We start from the raw sequence: 17,048 nt of genomic DNA, 5'->3' as shown, positions 1-17,048 counted from the left end.
GTCTCCTCTGCCACCTCCATGCCCTCCTCTGCAGAATTGTCCTATGAACATCAGGTACCCACTAAGCGTTCAAAGGGCTATCCCCAGAGTCAGGCTAAAAGGTGCCATGCAGTGCTTCAGCTGGCATGTTTAGAGGACAGGACTCACAGCGGAGCAGAGATTCTTGCAGCTCTGCAGGGACAGGCCCAGAGGTGGTTCACACCATGCCAGCTGGAGCCAGGAAAGGTGGTGTCCGATAATGGCTCAAACCTCCTGTCCATCCTTAGACAGAGAAAGGTGACACATGTGCCATGCCTGGCACATGTCCTCAATTTGGTGGTGCAGCATTTCCTAAGTACATACCCAGGGTTGCAAGATGTACTAAAGTAGGCCAGAATAGTCTCTAGCCATTTCAGGCGGTCATACACAGCCAGTGCTCAGTTGGCTGAAATTGAGTGGGAATTCCACCTGCCCGTAAACCGCCTGATTTATGACATGCCCACTAGGTGGAACTCAACTTTGGGAATGCTGCAGCAGCTATACATGCAGCAGAGGGCCATCAACAAGTACCTTTGCCAGTATGGCATGGCGACAGGCTCAGGCTTTTTTCCCTATGCCAATGGCACTGTATTGCCACCATTTGAGGAGACCACAAGGATGGTGAGCAGTGACAGTGCACGCATCAGTGACACAATCCCTGCTGTGTTCCTGCTGGAGCAGACTCTGTGTGGCATTATGCACAGGGCACTGGAGGCAGAGCAGCAGGAGGAAAAGGACTTCCTTTCCTCTCAAGGCCCACTTTATCCTGACACCATCATTCCTATGACACAGAACACACAGGAGGAGAGGGGAGGAGGAGGATTCTGGCCCTTTCATAGGCTTCAAAGAAGGGGAAGACATGCGTCAATCTGTAAGTAATGGCTTTCCAACCCCAGGACCCTTGGTAGTAGTATGTGGTTGGGAAGAGGAAGTTCCAGATGCTGTCACCCTGAGTGACCCGAGGAGTCTACTTCTCAAGCCTCTGCAAATTTGAGGCGCATGGGCACCCCCCCAAAAAAAAAACATGGTTCTACTCAAAACTAATAAATAAGTTTTGAATCTAGTTGCCCTTTAAACTAATGTATGTCTAACATCCTGCAATGCTGAAATATAGGTGCTCTTGAAGTGGAGAGAATCAATAGAAAATATCTGCTCCGGGCTGTTAGCAGTACCTATCAAGGTGAGACATCACAGTTTTGGACACATCAGCTCCAGCCTCCTGCAAAATTTGCACAATCTGGAAGGGAGCATCACTATTTCTGCCAGGATGGATATTCACTGGGCATCCGAGCTGTTTCTGAGCCTCTGCTGTTGCTTGAAGAACCCTCTTTTCACTATCAGTCAAAGGCCATGAGCATCCAATCTCTCCAATGATACCACATTTTATGTCTGTTCCATCTGCCCCTTGGAGAACTTCATCCATCAGAACCTGGGTCAGCTAACAAGGAGAGGAGGATAAAGACAAGTGTGTATTAATCAAGAGCAATTCCAGGAATTTTACAAATGCTACCCTTCCAGTGCCCCCCCCCCCCCCCGCACTGCAAAGATTTACTACTTGTTCAGTTTAGGGGTTTAGAATTATATCTTGTTTACCTTATTCCATGCTTCAACAGGGTCCCTCCAGAGGTGCACTAGGTCCTGCGAAGAACCCTCTCCAAGAAGCTCCTGCCTGCAGTTAAATTCCTGTAACATGAAGTGCCCACTATGTCATGTGCAGTGCTCCCCATGTCATGTGCAGTGCCATGAAGTGTCCACTATGTCATGCGCTGTGCCATTCAGTGACCACCATGTAATGTGTAGTGCCCACCATGTCGTGTTGTGCTTTGCAGTGCCCACTATGTAATATGCAGTGCCCACCATGCCATGTGCCTTGTAGTGCCCACCATGCCATGTGCCTTGCAGTGCTCACTATGTAATGTGCAGTGCCCACCATATCATGTGCACTGCCCACTATGTCATGTGCTGTGTCCAGCATGTCATATTCCGTGCTTACCGTGTAATCTGCTGTGCCCTGCTGCAGTGGCCATTATGTCATGTGCAGTTCCTACCATGTAATGTGCAGTGCAGTGCCCCGATGTCATGTGCATTGCCCACCATGTAATGTGCTATGCCATGCAGTGCCCACCATGTGTTGTGCCCACCATGTAATGTGCTGTGCCATGCAGTGCCCACCATGTCATGTGCTGTACCATGCAGTGACCACCATGTCATGTGCTGTACAATGCAGTACCCACATGTATATTACTGTGCCCACCATGTAAATTGCTGTGCAGTGCCCACCATGTCATGTGCCCTGCATTGCCCACAATGGAATGTGCTGTGCAGTGCTCACCATGTCATGTGCTGTGTCCATCATTTAATGTACTTTGCCCATCATGAAATGTGCTGTGCTGTGTCATGCAGTGCCCACCATGTCATGTGGTGTCGTGCAGTGTCCACCATGCAATGTGCAGTACCCACCACATAATATGCTGTGCCCACTTCTAATGTGCTCAGATGTGCCCACCATGTCATGCGCTGTGCCCACCATGTCATGCGCTGTGCCCACCATTCAAGGTGATGTGCCCACTGTGTACATGTGCTGTGTTGTGCCCACCATGTAATGTGCTGTGTTGTGCAGTACCAACCATGTCATGTATTGTGCCCACCATATAATGTGCTATGTTCACCACGTAATGTGCTGTGCAGTGCCCACCATGTAATTTGCTGTGCTTTGCCCACCATGTAATGTGCTGTAACCACGTATCCACCATGTAATATGCTGTGCCCACCATGTAATGTATTGTGCTTCCCTCCATGTAACATACTCTGCCCATTACCCCAAATTTAATGTACTATGCTGTGCCCCCCACAGACTCACCCCCTCTCTTTCACCCCCCTCCCCCCAGTTTTTATTGAACTGGCCGATGTCACCCTAGGCCGTTTGTACTAGGCTTAAGCATTAAAACCTTATAGACTTAATGAGGATTTAACCCTTGTAGTGTGAGGCACCCCACTGCAAGGGGAGATTCTGACATAATCCTGGAGATGGGCTTTACAGTAGGTATAAACTATAAATGAATGATCTCTTTAGCTTTCTAAGCACTGTGTATCACTAACATTTGTAACTTTCTGAAATAAAATAAAACGTTAACCTTTTTTTTAACACTTGTTGCAGCTCAGTGTTGCTCATGTCCTTCAATGTCTACAGGCACTACAGTGAATGAATGAGTCTGGAAGGCATTTCCCAAGGTAGGTTTCCTTACAGTGAGAGCCGTGGATCATGTCTGTGTAATGAGTTTTAAAATGGACACTTGTAGTCTTCACTGAACAACCAGGTGACAGGGTGACAACATAGAAGCACAAATGAGAGACTGGGACAAAGTACCGTCACCAGGACGTGTCTGAACAAAGGTCCTGGGGGTTGAAAACTATGCTGTTCACTCCCTAGGGACACCGGAGCACATTAGAGCAGTTCAGATTCATCAGAGCCAGCACGTGACTGCGCTAACCAATCAGAATCTCTCCGATCCATCCTGGCATCCTTAGGGAAAGAATACAGGTTGTAAGGTCATCTTATCTCCTGTCTAAGGTTTGTAACTGCTGATAACAGACACTCAAAACACATAAAACTGCAGGAATGTGTTTCTCAGGTTTGCTGTGTCTTGTTTCGCTTTTTTCTAGGTTGTCTTGCAAAACATTGCACTCAGGTATTACATCACCTGATACTCAATCTGTTGAGAAGGCTCCCAAATCCTGTGCCATGGGTGGGTACAATGAGTCTGTTTTGTCAGCTGGCCAATCCCTGGTAAGCTTGTCACCAGTGGGTTAGTCCTAGCTTTGACAAAACAGGAGGGCAAAATTCTAAAAAGGGTCCTTTAGATAGAGGCTAGTCCCTTCTGGAAGGAAGTCTTCTACCTGCTCTCCTATGTTGCCAGAGGAAGACCCCTGTTAGCTTTCCTTCTTCAGGTTTGTGTGGGTGGAGTTTCTCATGAAGTGGGCTGTCTGCCTGGTTTGAGGCCCCAGGGCTGAAGCCTGGACCTGCAGGATACGATGTCTCCCTCTAAGTATTCACAAGACCTCTTCATGCCTGGAGGCCGAGAATTTTCTGGTACAGTCATCAATGGAGCAGAGATACACACTTGAGCCTCTTGTTTTGTGATGCTACTGGAATGCCGAGACTTACCCAGTGATTACTAGCCAAGAAGTTGCAGGAGCCCCTTGTTAGTTTTGGGTATTCAAACTCATCCTTCTGTCAAGTTCAAGTACCCTTATATCTAGACCTACTTTCCTTCAAGAAAATGTTACCTGTACTGGGAAACATCCTATGGGGGAGTACCCCTTGTATTCACAAGACCTCTTTAGGCTCGGTTCACACTGCAGCAACCTGAAAGTCGCGCAACTTACAGTACTACTTTGAGGAGACTTGATGGAACTTTTGGGAATATCTGGGTAATCTTCCATGTTGGATCCAAATCACATCAATATAGATGAAGATCCGAATTTGAGGAACTTCCATTAATATCTATGGCCATAAGTCAGATAAAAGTCACCTTGAAGTAGTACAGCAAACTTTTCTAAAGTCGGAGCGATTGAGTAGTGCCAATTAAGACAGCTCTCATTGACTTACATGGGATTTCACATGTCATGTGACTTGAGGTTTCACAAGTTGGATCCTAAGTTGCAGCAGTATGAACCAAGTCTAAGGTGGAGACACCAAAACTCCAAGTCCTTGTACACACGGTCGGAGATTCCGATGTGTACTATCGGACCGTTTTGTCGGATATTCCGACTGTGTGTGGTATGCATTGGACTGTTTCCGTCGGAATATCCGACGGACCAACTTTTCCAACTTGCCGGTAAAATTTTCTGACAAAATGCTCCGATCGGACATACTCTGATCATGTGTAGCCTACTCCGACGGACAAAGTGCCACGCATGCTCAGATCAAATTCCTAGACCAAAGCTATTGGCTACTAGCCTGAACGTAGTCCCGTTGTAACGAAATAACGTCATCATGTTATGTACAATCGGATTTTCTGACAACTTAGTCCAACCGTGTGTATGCAACATCACTTCCGGACCTCTTCCGGAATTACTCCGACGGATTTGGTTGTCGGAATCTCAGACGGTGTGTACAAGGGCTTAGAACTCCCACTTTGTGAAGGCGCATGATGCCCTGTTATTCAGGTTCTGTTACAGCATTCGGATGCAATTGTCCAAAACACTGAACTAAAGGTGCTGCTGGGATTGTGAATAAATAATTCTACTCTTCTGCATTTGCTTGAACAGAGTGTCAGTGCTCAGGCAGTAAACAGGTTAGCCTCCATGTGGGATTTACAGCCTGCTATGGCACTGATATGTGTACTCCGACAGGGACAACCAAATAATAGTACATACCGGTACATCTGAAAGGTAAGCCTGCACAAGTATAATGAAATTTAAAATTCCACTTTTGTTGAGGGAAAAAAAACATTTCCCTCTGGGTAATCAATGTACATTGCAGGGGTTTTAACAAACATTGTTGCAGATTCCAATCTTTAATTCTGAAGAAATAGTTGTTTGTGTCCATGTGCAAAGTGAATCTATATGGGACTTAATTATCAATCATGTGCTGCACCTGCAGGGCTCTCATGAGATAACTGTCAGGGTCTGCATCCTTTTAGATGCAATTTCCCTTTGGGAGTGTCTCATAAATATAAATTTTGTTGCAGGGGATGCTCAAAAATCAGATTTGTATCATAGTGCAGACTTCTAGGAAAATCAGTAAGCCAATCACACAAGTAGGAAAGGACATTTCTGGGAGGGCGTTCTGTACACAGATGGTGTACAGAACAACTGGGAGCCATTTTGCACTTTACAGAACGTTACAGTGCTGCAGATTGAAAAGGAAAGGTCATAGTCAACTACTTCCCACCCGGCCAATGTACATATATGGCCGGGTGGGCAATCTCTCCTTCTGAAAGGACATCCGGGAACGTCCTTCAGAAGGAGGGGGATCGCGCGTGTCCACGCAGTAGCGCGATCCTGATGCGCTCGTGTCACCCAAACATGGCGCATCTCCGATTAGCAGGGGGGTTCTGTGATTAGCCCTCCTGATCACATGATGGCCGTGTCCAATCATAGCCGTCATGTGATGCAAACACAGAGCTGGTTGCTAGGCAATCGGCTCTCCTCTCCTCACACAGAAGTTGTCGCTGCAGAGAGGAGAGCGGATAGCTGCAGCCGGCTGGTGATCAGTGAGTATGAGCTGTTTTATACAGCTTTTTACTCACTGATCACCAGTCTAGAGTAAACACACATGTAAAACACACATATCCCCAAAACACACATGTCCCCAAATAATAAAAGCACATGTCCCCCACATATATGCCACTAAAATCACATGCCCCAATGTTTATCTGCACACATATGTCCGTGATCTCCTGCACACATATGTACATGATCATTTGCGTACATATGTTCGTGATCACACAAACCAATTATACACTTAACGGAATTTTTTTTTTACCAAAAACATGTAGCAGAATAAATGTTGGCTTAAATTTATGACAAAATTCGATTTTATTGGATTTCTTTTAAAATAGAAAGAAGAAAATATTTTCTTTGTTCTAAATTACCGCTCTTTTTTTGCTTGTATCGCAAAAAATAAAAAACGGAGTCGTGAATAAATACCACCAAAATAAAGCTCTATTTGTGAGAAGAAAATGATAAAAATTTCATTTGGGTACAGTGTAGCACGACCGCGCAATTGTCATTTAAAGTGCGAGAGCGCTGAAAGCTGAAAAATGGTCTGGGAAAGAAGGGGGCGAAAGTGCCCTGTATTGTAGTGGTTAATAACATTCAATTAAAATACGACTTGTATTGCAATTGTATACACTATTTTTTTATTTTGTTCATTTTTTTTTCCCACATAAGTGGAGTTACAGTTTAAGCCCTTGTACACACGATAGGAGATTCCGACGGAATGTGTCCGATAGGAGCGTTTTGTCGGATATTCCGACTGTGTGTGTCTGCTTCGGACTGTTTCCGTCGGAATATCCGTCGGACCAAAATTTGGTCCGACGGATATTCCGACGGAAACAGTCCGAAGCAGACCACACAGTCGGAATATCCGACAAAACGCTCCTATCGGACACATTCCGTCGGAATCTCCTATCGTGTGTACAAGGGCTTAAACTGCCGGAAATATTTTCCGACAAAATGCTCCGATCGGACATACTCTGATCATGTGTAGAGAATTCCGATCGGACAAAGTGCCACGCATGCTCAGATCAAATTCCTAATTCCTAATTCCAAAGCTATTGGCTACTAGCCTGAACGTAGTCCCATCGTAACGAAATTACGTCATCACGTTCTGAACGATCGGATTTTCCGACAACTTTGTCCGACCGTGTGTATGCAACAGTTTCGGACAAGATCCATCGGACAAAATCCGACGGATTTGGTTGTCGGAATCTCCGACTGTGTGTACAGGGGCTAAGAGTGGAGATACAGATGCCTACAAAATTCTGATTCCTTAGTGGTTCTCTAATATAAGTGTTAGCTCAATGCTCAACATAAATATATGAAAGCACGCCAATATACAATCCAGAATGGGTCAGGATAGGGAATATTTTACAAAATCACTGAAAACAGTTTTAATCACTGCTTTCCTATGAGAGCTGCACATCTATTTTTATATTAATGCGAATACTAATCGGTTCACATATCGTTATAGCGAATAGGATCTGTCATCAAAATACATATGGTAGCTAGAGTTTTGTTTAACGTCCCGCACATAGGCTAGAAAAGATGATTGCTTAATGTCTGTAACATGAGACGTGCGCGCTTCCTTTCAGTATGCCATTGTATTCCCACTAATAAGGCAAGCATTGTATATTTGAATGAACTGCAGAAGAAAGGGCAGCCTGACACTCCGAATAAATGTCTGAAGACAGAGTGATAAGTGCTGAAAACTACAGAATACATAAATCTGCCGGAATTAAAAGAAACCAAAAATAGTTTTAATGAATGTAGCCAAGCATCAGAATCCTGGATTTAAGTAAAACCTGCATGGAAAAAAAAAAAAAATGCAACACTATATCTGTAGAATCGACATCACCACTAAAGATTTAGAAAATAATTTAAAGAAATATGTTGTCGAGGGGGCAGCGTGATGCTCTAATCCGCTCTGCACTTTCCATCCCCTTCAGTTATGAAAACACATTTTCTGTGAAGTCCTATGGGACCGCACAGATTGGGAGGCAACAGGAAATAAGCCGTCCCTCTGCAGGGTAATCAAAACATGACAGCTCCAGAATATCATTTACACAAGGATTGCCGACCATGTGTGCTTCAGATGATGGCACAAGCAACCCTAGTACTGATTTTTTTTTTATGTTCTCAATCTATATCAGGTCTGCACAGCCTATTGCATTGGAGTGTGCACCTTAATATTCAAACACATATCTGCATGTGCATTTATACTGGTGTCAGTAGGTTTTTTATTTTTTTATTATTTTTTACTATTTATTTTAATTCGCTTTTAAAATTATAATTTTTTTTTTTTTTTTTTTTTTAGGAGCTTTGGCAAAATATCAGGGGTAATCTGCACCACACAGGGTGATTAGGGTGTGTCCAGGCACATCCGGCACACCCTGTGCGCAAGCCTATGATCTGTAGATTACTGTTGCTGTGGATATGTTAATAATGAGCCACCAGCCAACATTTTGCACAGCTGGTGGCTCAATCTGAACTGTCTTACAACTTGGCCCCCAACAGTGTTGCCCACCTACCAGATTGAAATTTACTGACATGACACTCAAAATTTACTGGCACAGCCAAGTTTTCACTGGCATTTCCAAAAGTTACAAAATGACAGTTTTAGTGAAGGCGGCGAGCTGTAGGACATGCAGCAGGTGACGGCGACAAGCTCCTGTGTCCTCCATGGCTCTCTGTCCTCTCCCATTCCGTTCCTTTGCTCTCTTTCGTTCTGTTAGGCATCCAATCAGGATGTCTGTGCCTTCAGCCAGTCAAGTGACGGGAATTAGATCCATGCCTCCTGAATGGCTGAGAGGCGGTACATGGTTAGCAAAGCAAATATTAATTTGCTTTACTAACCCACCTGGGTGAACTATGAGCGCAATGCTTTTTTTGAAGCTTATTATAGCCTATGGCTCGAATCAGGTGCAGCAAAAACACCCCCTGCCAAAAAGGGAGTGTCTACAGCACCCATGGATAGATTCATATCCATTATACATAGAGGGGGTGGCTGGAGAGAGGGGGCGGTGCCCGTGCACCCTCATGGATGCACTGCTACTGGTCTGAGGTAGAAACTCCCAGATGCGCCATGCTTTCCTCTCCGTCTCGTAGCACGTGGACCCAAGATGGCAGTGCGCATAACTGTCTCCTCTACCTGCCAAGGGATTGGTTCGGCTGCTCAGCAGAAACGTCAGTGACTGCCTCTTTTTTCCAGCAGTGCACCAAAACTCTTCTAGAGTCTGCCTCAACCCCTTCAGCACTGGCATAAAGTGAAAAAATTGTAAATAAGCGAAATTGCGCTAAGTGCATATAGAGTAAATTAAATTAGTTACAGTGGTGTGAAAAAGTGTTTGCCCCCTTCCTCATTTCCTGTTCCTTTGCATGTTTGTCACACTTAAGTGTTTCGGAACATCAAACCAATTTAAACAATAGTCAAGGACAACACAAGTAAACACAAAACGCAATTTGTAAATGAAGGTGTTTATTATTAAAGGTGAAAAAAAATCCAAACCATCATGGCCCTGTGTGAAAAAGTGATTGCCCCCCTTGTTAAAACATACTATAACTGTGGTTGTCCACACCAGAGTTCAATTTCTCTAGCCACACCCAGGCCTGATTATTGCCACACCTGTTCACAATCAAGGCATCACTTAAATAGGAGCTGCTTGACACAGTAAGGTCCACCAGAAGATCCTTAAAAGCTACACAACATGCCGAGACCCAAAGAAATTCAGGAACAATTGAGAAAGAAAGTAATTGAGATCTATCAGTCTGGAAAGGGTTATAAAGCCATTTCCAAAGCTTTGGGAATCCAGCGAACCACAGTGAGACCCATTATCCACAAATGGCGAAGACATGGAACAGTGGTGAACCTTCCCAGGAGTGGCCGGCCGCCCAAAATTACCCCAAGAGCGCAGCGACGACTCATCCAAGAGGTCACAAAAGACCCCACAACAACGTCCAAGGAACTGCAGGCCTCACTTGCCTCAGTTAAGGTCAGCGTTCATGCCTCCACCATCAGGAAAAGACTGGGCAAAAATGGCCTGCATGGCAGAGTTCCAAGGAGAAAACCACTGCTGAGCAAAAAGAACATCAAAGCTCGTCTCAATTTCTCCACAACACATCTTGATGACCCCCAAGACTTTTGGGACAACATTCTGTGGACCGATGAGACAAAAGTGGAACTCTTTGGAAGGTGTGTGTCCAAGTATATCTGGCGTAAAAGGAACACTGCATTTCATAAAAAGAACATTATACCAACAGTAAAATATGGTGGTGGTAGTGTGATGGTCTGGGGCTGTTTTGCTGCTTCAGGACCTGGAAGACTTGCCGTGATAAAAGGAACTATGAATTCTGCTGTCTACCAAGAGATCCTGAAGGAGAATGTCCGACCATCTGTTCGTGTACTCAAGCTGAAACAAACTTGGGTTCTGCAGCAGGACAATGATCCTAAACACACCAGCAAGTCCACCACCGAATGGCTGAAGAAAAACAAAATGAAGACTTTGGAGTGGCCTAGCCAAAGTCCAGACCTGAATCCTATTGAGATGTTGTGGTATGACCTTAAAAAGGCCGTTCATGCTCGAAAACCCTCTAATGTAACTGAATTAGGACAATTCTGCAAAGATGAGTGGGCCAAAATTCCTCCAGGACGCTGTAAAAGCCTCATTGCACGTTATCGCAAACGCTTGGTTGCAGTTGTTGCTGCTAAGGGTGGCCCAACCAGTTATTAGGTTTAGGGGGCAATCACTTTTTCACACAGGGCCATGATGGTTTGGATTTTTTTTCACCTTTAATAATAAACACCTTCATTTACAAATTGCATTTTGTGTTTACTTGTGTTGTCCTTGACTATTGTTTAAATTGGTTTGATGTTCCGAAACACTTAAGTGTGACAAACATGCAAAGGAACAGGAAATGAGGAAGGGGGCAAACACTTTTTCACACCACTGTAAGTAACACGGATGATCCGTGACCCACAGCGGCTCTCACAACAATGTACACTTCATAACAAAAAATTAAATCAAAACATGTCAAACCATGACCTTAAAGTGCAAAAAAAAAAAAAAATCTAATTTAATGCAATAAAGATAAAAAGGTGAAAAAAATTAAAAAAGGGAAAAAGAAAAATTATTAATAGTGCAAATTCCACATCCATAAAGTGAACTCAGTAGCTGATCAAATGCAGCCACTGTGCCCATCGAACGCAGCCACTGTGCCCATCAAAACGCAGCCCCTCATATGCAGCCTGTGTGCCCATCATGTGCAGCCTGTGTGCCCATCATGTGCAGCCTGTGTGCCCATCATGTGCAGCCTGTGTGCCCATCATATGTAGCCTCTGTGACCCCCCCCCCACTTGTCTGCCACGGCACACATTTACCCCATCCTGGTGGCGGGTGACGGCCGCAAGCTGTGGGACATGCAGCAGCTGATGGCAGAGAGCTCCTGTGTCCTCCATGGCTCTGTCCTCTCCCATTTCATTCCTATGCTCTCTGTGCCTTCAGAGCCTGTGCCTTCAGCCAGTGTCGAGTATTAGATCCACGCCTACTTATTGGCTGAGAGGTGGTTCAGTGTTAGCAAAGCAAATATTCATTCATTCATATTCCTGGGTGACCTGCGAGCTCTATGGCTCTAATCAGGTGCATCAAACCCCCCCCCCCCCGCGCTGCTATAATTCAAGCGCCTGGTGACTGAAAAGGGGCCGGATGCCTGAATGGGGTGTCTACAGCGGCCATCGATAGATTTATGCAATGCATGAATCTATCCATTATACACCGGGGGGGGGGGGGGCTGGAGAGATGGGGCGCACCCGTGTGCCCTTATGGACGCACCGCCACTGGTCTAAGGTAGCAACTCCCAGATGCGCCATGCTTTCCTCTCCGTCTCGCAGCACGTGGACCCAAGGTGGCAGTGCGCATAACTACATCTCCTCTACCTGCCAAGGGATTGGTCCGGCTGCTCAGGAGAAAGGTCATCGCCTGTCTCTCTCTTCCAGCAGCGCACCAAAACTCTTCTGGAGTCTGCCTCAATCCCTTCTGCACTGGCATAAAGTGACAAAAGACTAAATTAAATTATATAAGTGACACGGATGATCAAAGACCAACAACAGCTCTCACAACAATGTACACTTCATAACAAAAATTTAAATCGAAAACGCGTAGCGCTGTCAAACTATGACCTTAATGATTAAAGGGCAAAAAAACATCTAATACTGTATAATGCAATAAAAATGAAAACATAAAAAAATTCAAAAGGGAAAAATAAAAATTATTATTAATAGTCCAAATGTCCCAATTCCACAGCCATAAAGTGAACTCAAAACGTGTGTTGATGCATTGTTCAATTTGTGAAGACACCCGCTGTTCCCCACAGGATAGACTGGGTAAGTATATCTGCTTTCCAGATTTTAAGACCCTCCAGGGTCTGTGCATTAATGACCTTTCACCCCTCACTATGGGCTAAACCGCATCCACTACTCAACCTGCTTAATTGGATTCCACAGTTAAGGAATCTTCAGAGTCCAGTCACACATTCATCATATGAAACAGGAAGATAAACTCATTGGGCAACATTCTTTTAAAAGCACACAGGAGTTTATTAAAAGATGTACTTACAACAAAAACAATAAAATTAGGCTCAAAATGGAAACATTTGTTTGTCCAGCACCCCCCACGAGAGTTTGGATGTCACCACTGCTCTGTGCTTAGCCTGACGTACGTTTCATCCAATGGGACTTCTTCTTTGAGGCAGTAAGTGTCAGCGGTGCTCACATCACTTCCTCATATTCAGAGAAATTTCTACTGCCCAACACTAGAGAGCAGTGATGATAGTATTCAAAACCAGCATTAACTGCACCACCATATTTACGTAGTCCAAGACTATTGACATGGCGGCCATGTTCCAAGAAATCCACAGCGCTCCATTTCAGTAACATATAAGCAAACTTATTGCTGTTTTAATCAGCATATACGATCGATCCACGCACTCATTTAGAGTATACAAATCCTATATTTGGTTATCCAAAATACGATTAATCTTAACATAACCATATCATCACTTACTAATAATCAAAAGGCAATATTCGTGCTGGACATTAGAGGGCAGTGTGTCCGTTAACCAACATGGACCGCATCACCATGTTACCGTAGCAAGAGATTCCTCCCATGGTGGCCATGTTCCAAGTGATCCTCTGCCCCCTAATCCAGCAACGATTGACCAAACGTATTGCTATCCTTAGCTTAGCATACATTCAATCCCCTCAGATAATATTCCAATTAATCTAATGGTATATCCATATTAGTACCTTATATGGTGAATGGTAAATATTATACAATAAAATACTAAATTAAATTGAATAAAATATTGAATGAATGTAGTCCCCTAATAAATTCTTTAGCTATTATTAATAAAACTATTGATGTCCCACTGAACATGTAACCCCTTTGACTGATGGGATCAGAGTTTGTATATCCAGCGAGTTTCTCACCTGGATATATGTCAGACCATGTTCATGCCCCTCCAATGTGGTATGCCCACCTCAATACCCACCGCCTTGAGTTGTGATGGGTCCTTATTATGTTTTAACACAAAATGCCTGGAAAGGTTGTGTTTTGGAAATCCCTTATTGATACTGGACTCTGAAGCTTCCTTAACTGTGGAGTCCAATTAAGCAGGTTGGGTAGTGGATGTGGTTGAGCCCATAGTGAGGGGTGAAAGTTCACTAACGTGCAGATAGACCCTGGAGGGTCGTAAAATCTGGCAAGCAGATATACTTACCCTGTCTATCCTGTGGGGAGCACCGGGTGTCTTCACAAATTGAACATTGGATTAGCACACGTTTGAGTTCACTTTATGGATGTGGAATTGGGATATTTGGACTATTAATCATTTTTCTTTTTCCCTTTTTCATCTTTATTGCATTATATTAAATTTTTTTTGCACTTTAATCATTAAGGTCACATTTTGATTATAAAGTAACAAAAAACCAGGCTGACTCTCTCCCAATAGCAAAAAGACAATTGGTTCTTCCCCACATGGTTTAAAAGAACAATAGCACAGTCTCTGAGGCACACACATATTACTTGCCACTCTCCCACAAAATTTCTGTGTAATTGCAGACCGTTGCTAGGGGCAACCACAGCAAAAAAAGTCGAGCCCCACGTTGGGCGCCAAAATGTAGCGCCCCCTTCAATTTCCCGGAGGCCTGGAGTTGACCCTCAGAGACAGGGAGGGCTGACATTCCTCCTCAGGGTGCAATAGAACAAAAAGAGATACCCCCTAAATGGGACTTTAAAAGACCACCAACTCTAATATAAAAACAAATATATTTATTTATTACATGTAAATCTAGACAATATTATCATAAATAAAAAGACATGTAGCGTCTACACAATACATACATCAAAAAACAAAGCACCAAAAAAAATAATAAAAAAAATACAAAATGATATCAGTACTCTCCAATGGGTAATATACCCTGATTCCCCTTGGGGCATTTTGTATTTTTTGATTTTTTTTGGTGTTTTGTTTTTTGATGTATGTATGTATTGTGTAGACGCTACATGTCTTTATTCATGACCATATTGTCCAGATTAACATGTAATAAATGAAAGATATTTGCTTTTATATTAGAGTTGGTGGTCTTTTAAAGTCCAATTTAGGGGGTATCTCTTCTTGTTCTATTGCACCAGGGATGAGACCACCACACTCTTTATCTTACCTCAGGGTGCAGGTTAATAGCTTAATAGGCATAGTGGGATTACATACACGGCAGAAAGATGGGCGCAAGTCACATTTATGCTTGAACAAAGAAAAATGTATTTCTCACAAACAGGAAAATGTGGGAGATTGGGGATAGGCAGAGGACACCCTTAGTCAAAAATAGTAATGATCAGCAGACAGGCAACTCCTTAGACAAAATGGTGAGATAAGGTAGAGAGCAGTACAGGAAAAAGAGCCTTTAAGTTGAACCAGCACATCTGTACTTTGGAGAATAGGCTGCCTCCTATATTAACAAAACTTTACCCACAGCATCATACAGAATTCTCTTGGACAAGTGCTTTCTTTAAGCTCTCCCAGCCACCTCATGGGTCCCCGGGCCATGAAGAGTCATCTCTGGTACTTCTCTAAAATTCCATCCCTCTCGGCATTATTTCCAGGTATTGGTTCAGGCTCTCTACTGCGAAATCTTGACACCTGGATAGGCCTCAAACAGACCTAGCAGCCAGGAGAGCTCCTGGATAGGCCCCAGGCCTAGCAGCCAGGAGCTGTTTCTCACACACCCACCCACACCGCAGTCTGGGCGGAGAAGACCTCGATCATCTGACTCTCTCCAAATAAATATCTTCTCCCAGCATGCATAGCGGCCAGTCTTATTGGCTGAGGAAGGTATGCTTATTCATAACCTGACTTTACTGTAGCTCATCATACTAATGCCAGAGGCTACAGTGCCACATACTGACAAAGGGAGAAGCTGCAGCTGAAATAGGATTAGGAGAAAACCCATTTGATCCATAAAGACTACAAATTAGCCAGGCTAGCTACCATCCAGCACAGCTAATTTTACTTGTAGCCCGGTTTTGGGACAAGGGTACTACATACAATTCTAATGCATACAAAATATTACGTTTGACCCCATGAAAGTTACAGCTTATCCATGTTTTTGATCTCATCACCAGTATTCATTAAAGTGGTTGTAAACCCTTACAACACACTTTGACCTACAGGTAAGCCTAGATTAAGGCTTATCTGTAGGTCCAAGAAATATCTCCTAAACCTATACGGTTTAGGAGATATTTGCCCGAAGACAGGCACCGCTGTCTACGGCGCATGCGCCGTAGACAGCGGAGCGCAGGCGCACTGAGAGCGGCATAGTCAACAACGAAGATGCCGCGTGTGACGTCATTGCGGCTTTGCCGAATGACAGCGGCGGAGCTGCGAGACCCCACCGAGAAGATGGATGCGCCAGACTACAGGGGACAGCGGTGACTTCGCTGGCTCCTGTGTCAGGTAAGTGACACATAATGGACTTAGTATTATAGACATAGTAGTCCATTATGCTTTACCTTTGCAGGGAATGAAAGAGGAAGTAAACCCCTTTAGGGTTTACTTCCTCTTTAATACATAGTTACATCAATTTGTAAATTCAAGCAGTGTAGGCACCTGAATAGGATTTGGAATCAGCCTCTTGCGAAAATGAAAAGCAGCACACGGGTCAGTCAGTTGTGCAGCAGTGCTCATGTAACAACTAATAACATGCTGATAGGAAAGTGCAAAGTGACAGAGAGATGAGCTCATCAGTATGCTGCTTCATTCACTGTCCAATCACAGGCTGTGGAAGAGACAAGGCCTGTAATTGTTATTTAACTGCTGCAATAAAAAAAAAAAAAAAAAAAAATAGGTCAGACCTGTCTATGGGGTGTTGTGGAGTTGTGTAAATCTCAGGAATAGATGGGAAAAAAACACAAAATTTTTTGGCAAGTACAATGTAAAACAACTCTCATATGTGCATATTTTGTCAGTGTATTTAGCCATTTGGCAGGAGTTTAGATTTAAAAGACCCATTTATATGTAGCACTGACCCCTGAAGGAGCTGCTGATTTAATTGGGCTTACTGTTACCTTCTTGACCTCGTGTATGTCTAGGGGTTTCCCGAGGTAGATGGCCCAAGAACTGTAGAGACTGACGCAAGATCCGCTTAAGAGATTTTTATTTGCAAAAAGAATAAACGAACACAGTCTCTCAAAGTAGGGTTAGAGGGTTTAGGTAGGAAAGTCCAGGTACTCTTGGGACTAAGTCAAATAGAAAAA

At 44.0% G+C, this 17,048-nt stretch overlaps 1 protein-coding gene across 3 annotated transcripts in view; it reads right to left on the bottom strand.

The window, feature by feature from the left end:
• PTER (phosphotriesterase related) overlaps positions 1-17,048 on the bottom strand; it is a 64,964-nt gene that overhangs the window by 32,293 nt on the left and 15,623 nt on the right. For all 3 annotated transcript variants that reach the window (XM_077490889.1, XM_077490891.1, XM_077490890.1), the window contains one exon: positions 1,191-1,456. In XM_077490889.1, the coding sequence (XP_077347015.1) occupies positions 1,191-1,456 (266 nt within the window). The remainder of the gene's footprint in view (positions 1-1,190; positions 1,457-17,048) is intronic.

The sequence above is a fragment of the Lithobates pipiens genome, unplaced genomic scaffold (assembly GCF_037356315.1).
Source record: "Lithobates pipiens isolate NorthernLeopardFrog02 unplaced genomic scaffold, aLitPip1_a1.2 Scaffold_19, whole genome shotgun sequence".
Classification (NCBI taxonomy): Eukaryota; Metazoa; Chordata; class Amphibia; order Anura; family Ranidae; genus Lithobates; species Lithobates pipiens.
The sequence above is the reverse complement of the archived record's forward strand: the minus strand, read 5'-3'. Positions and strand labels throughout refer to the sequence as shown.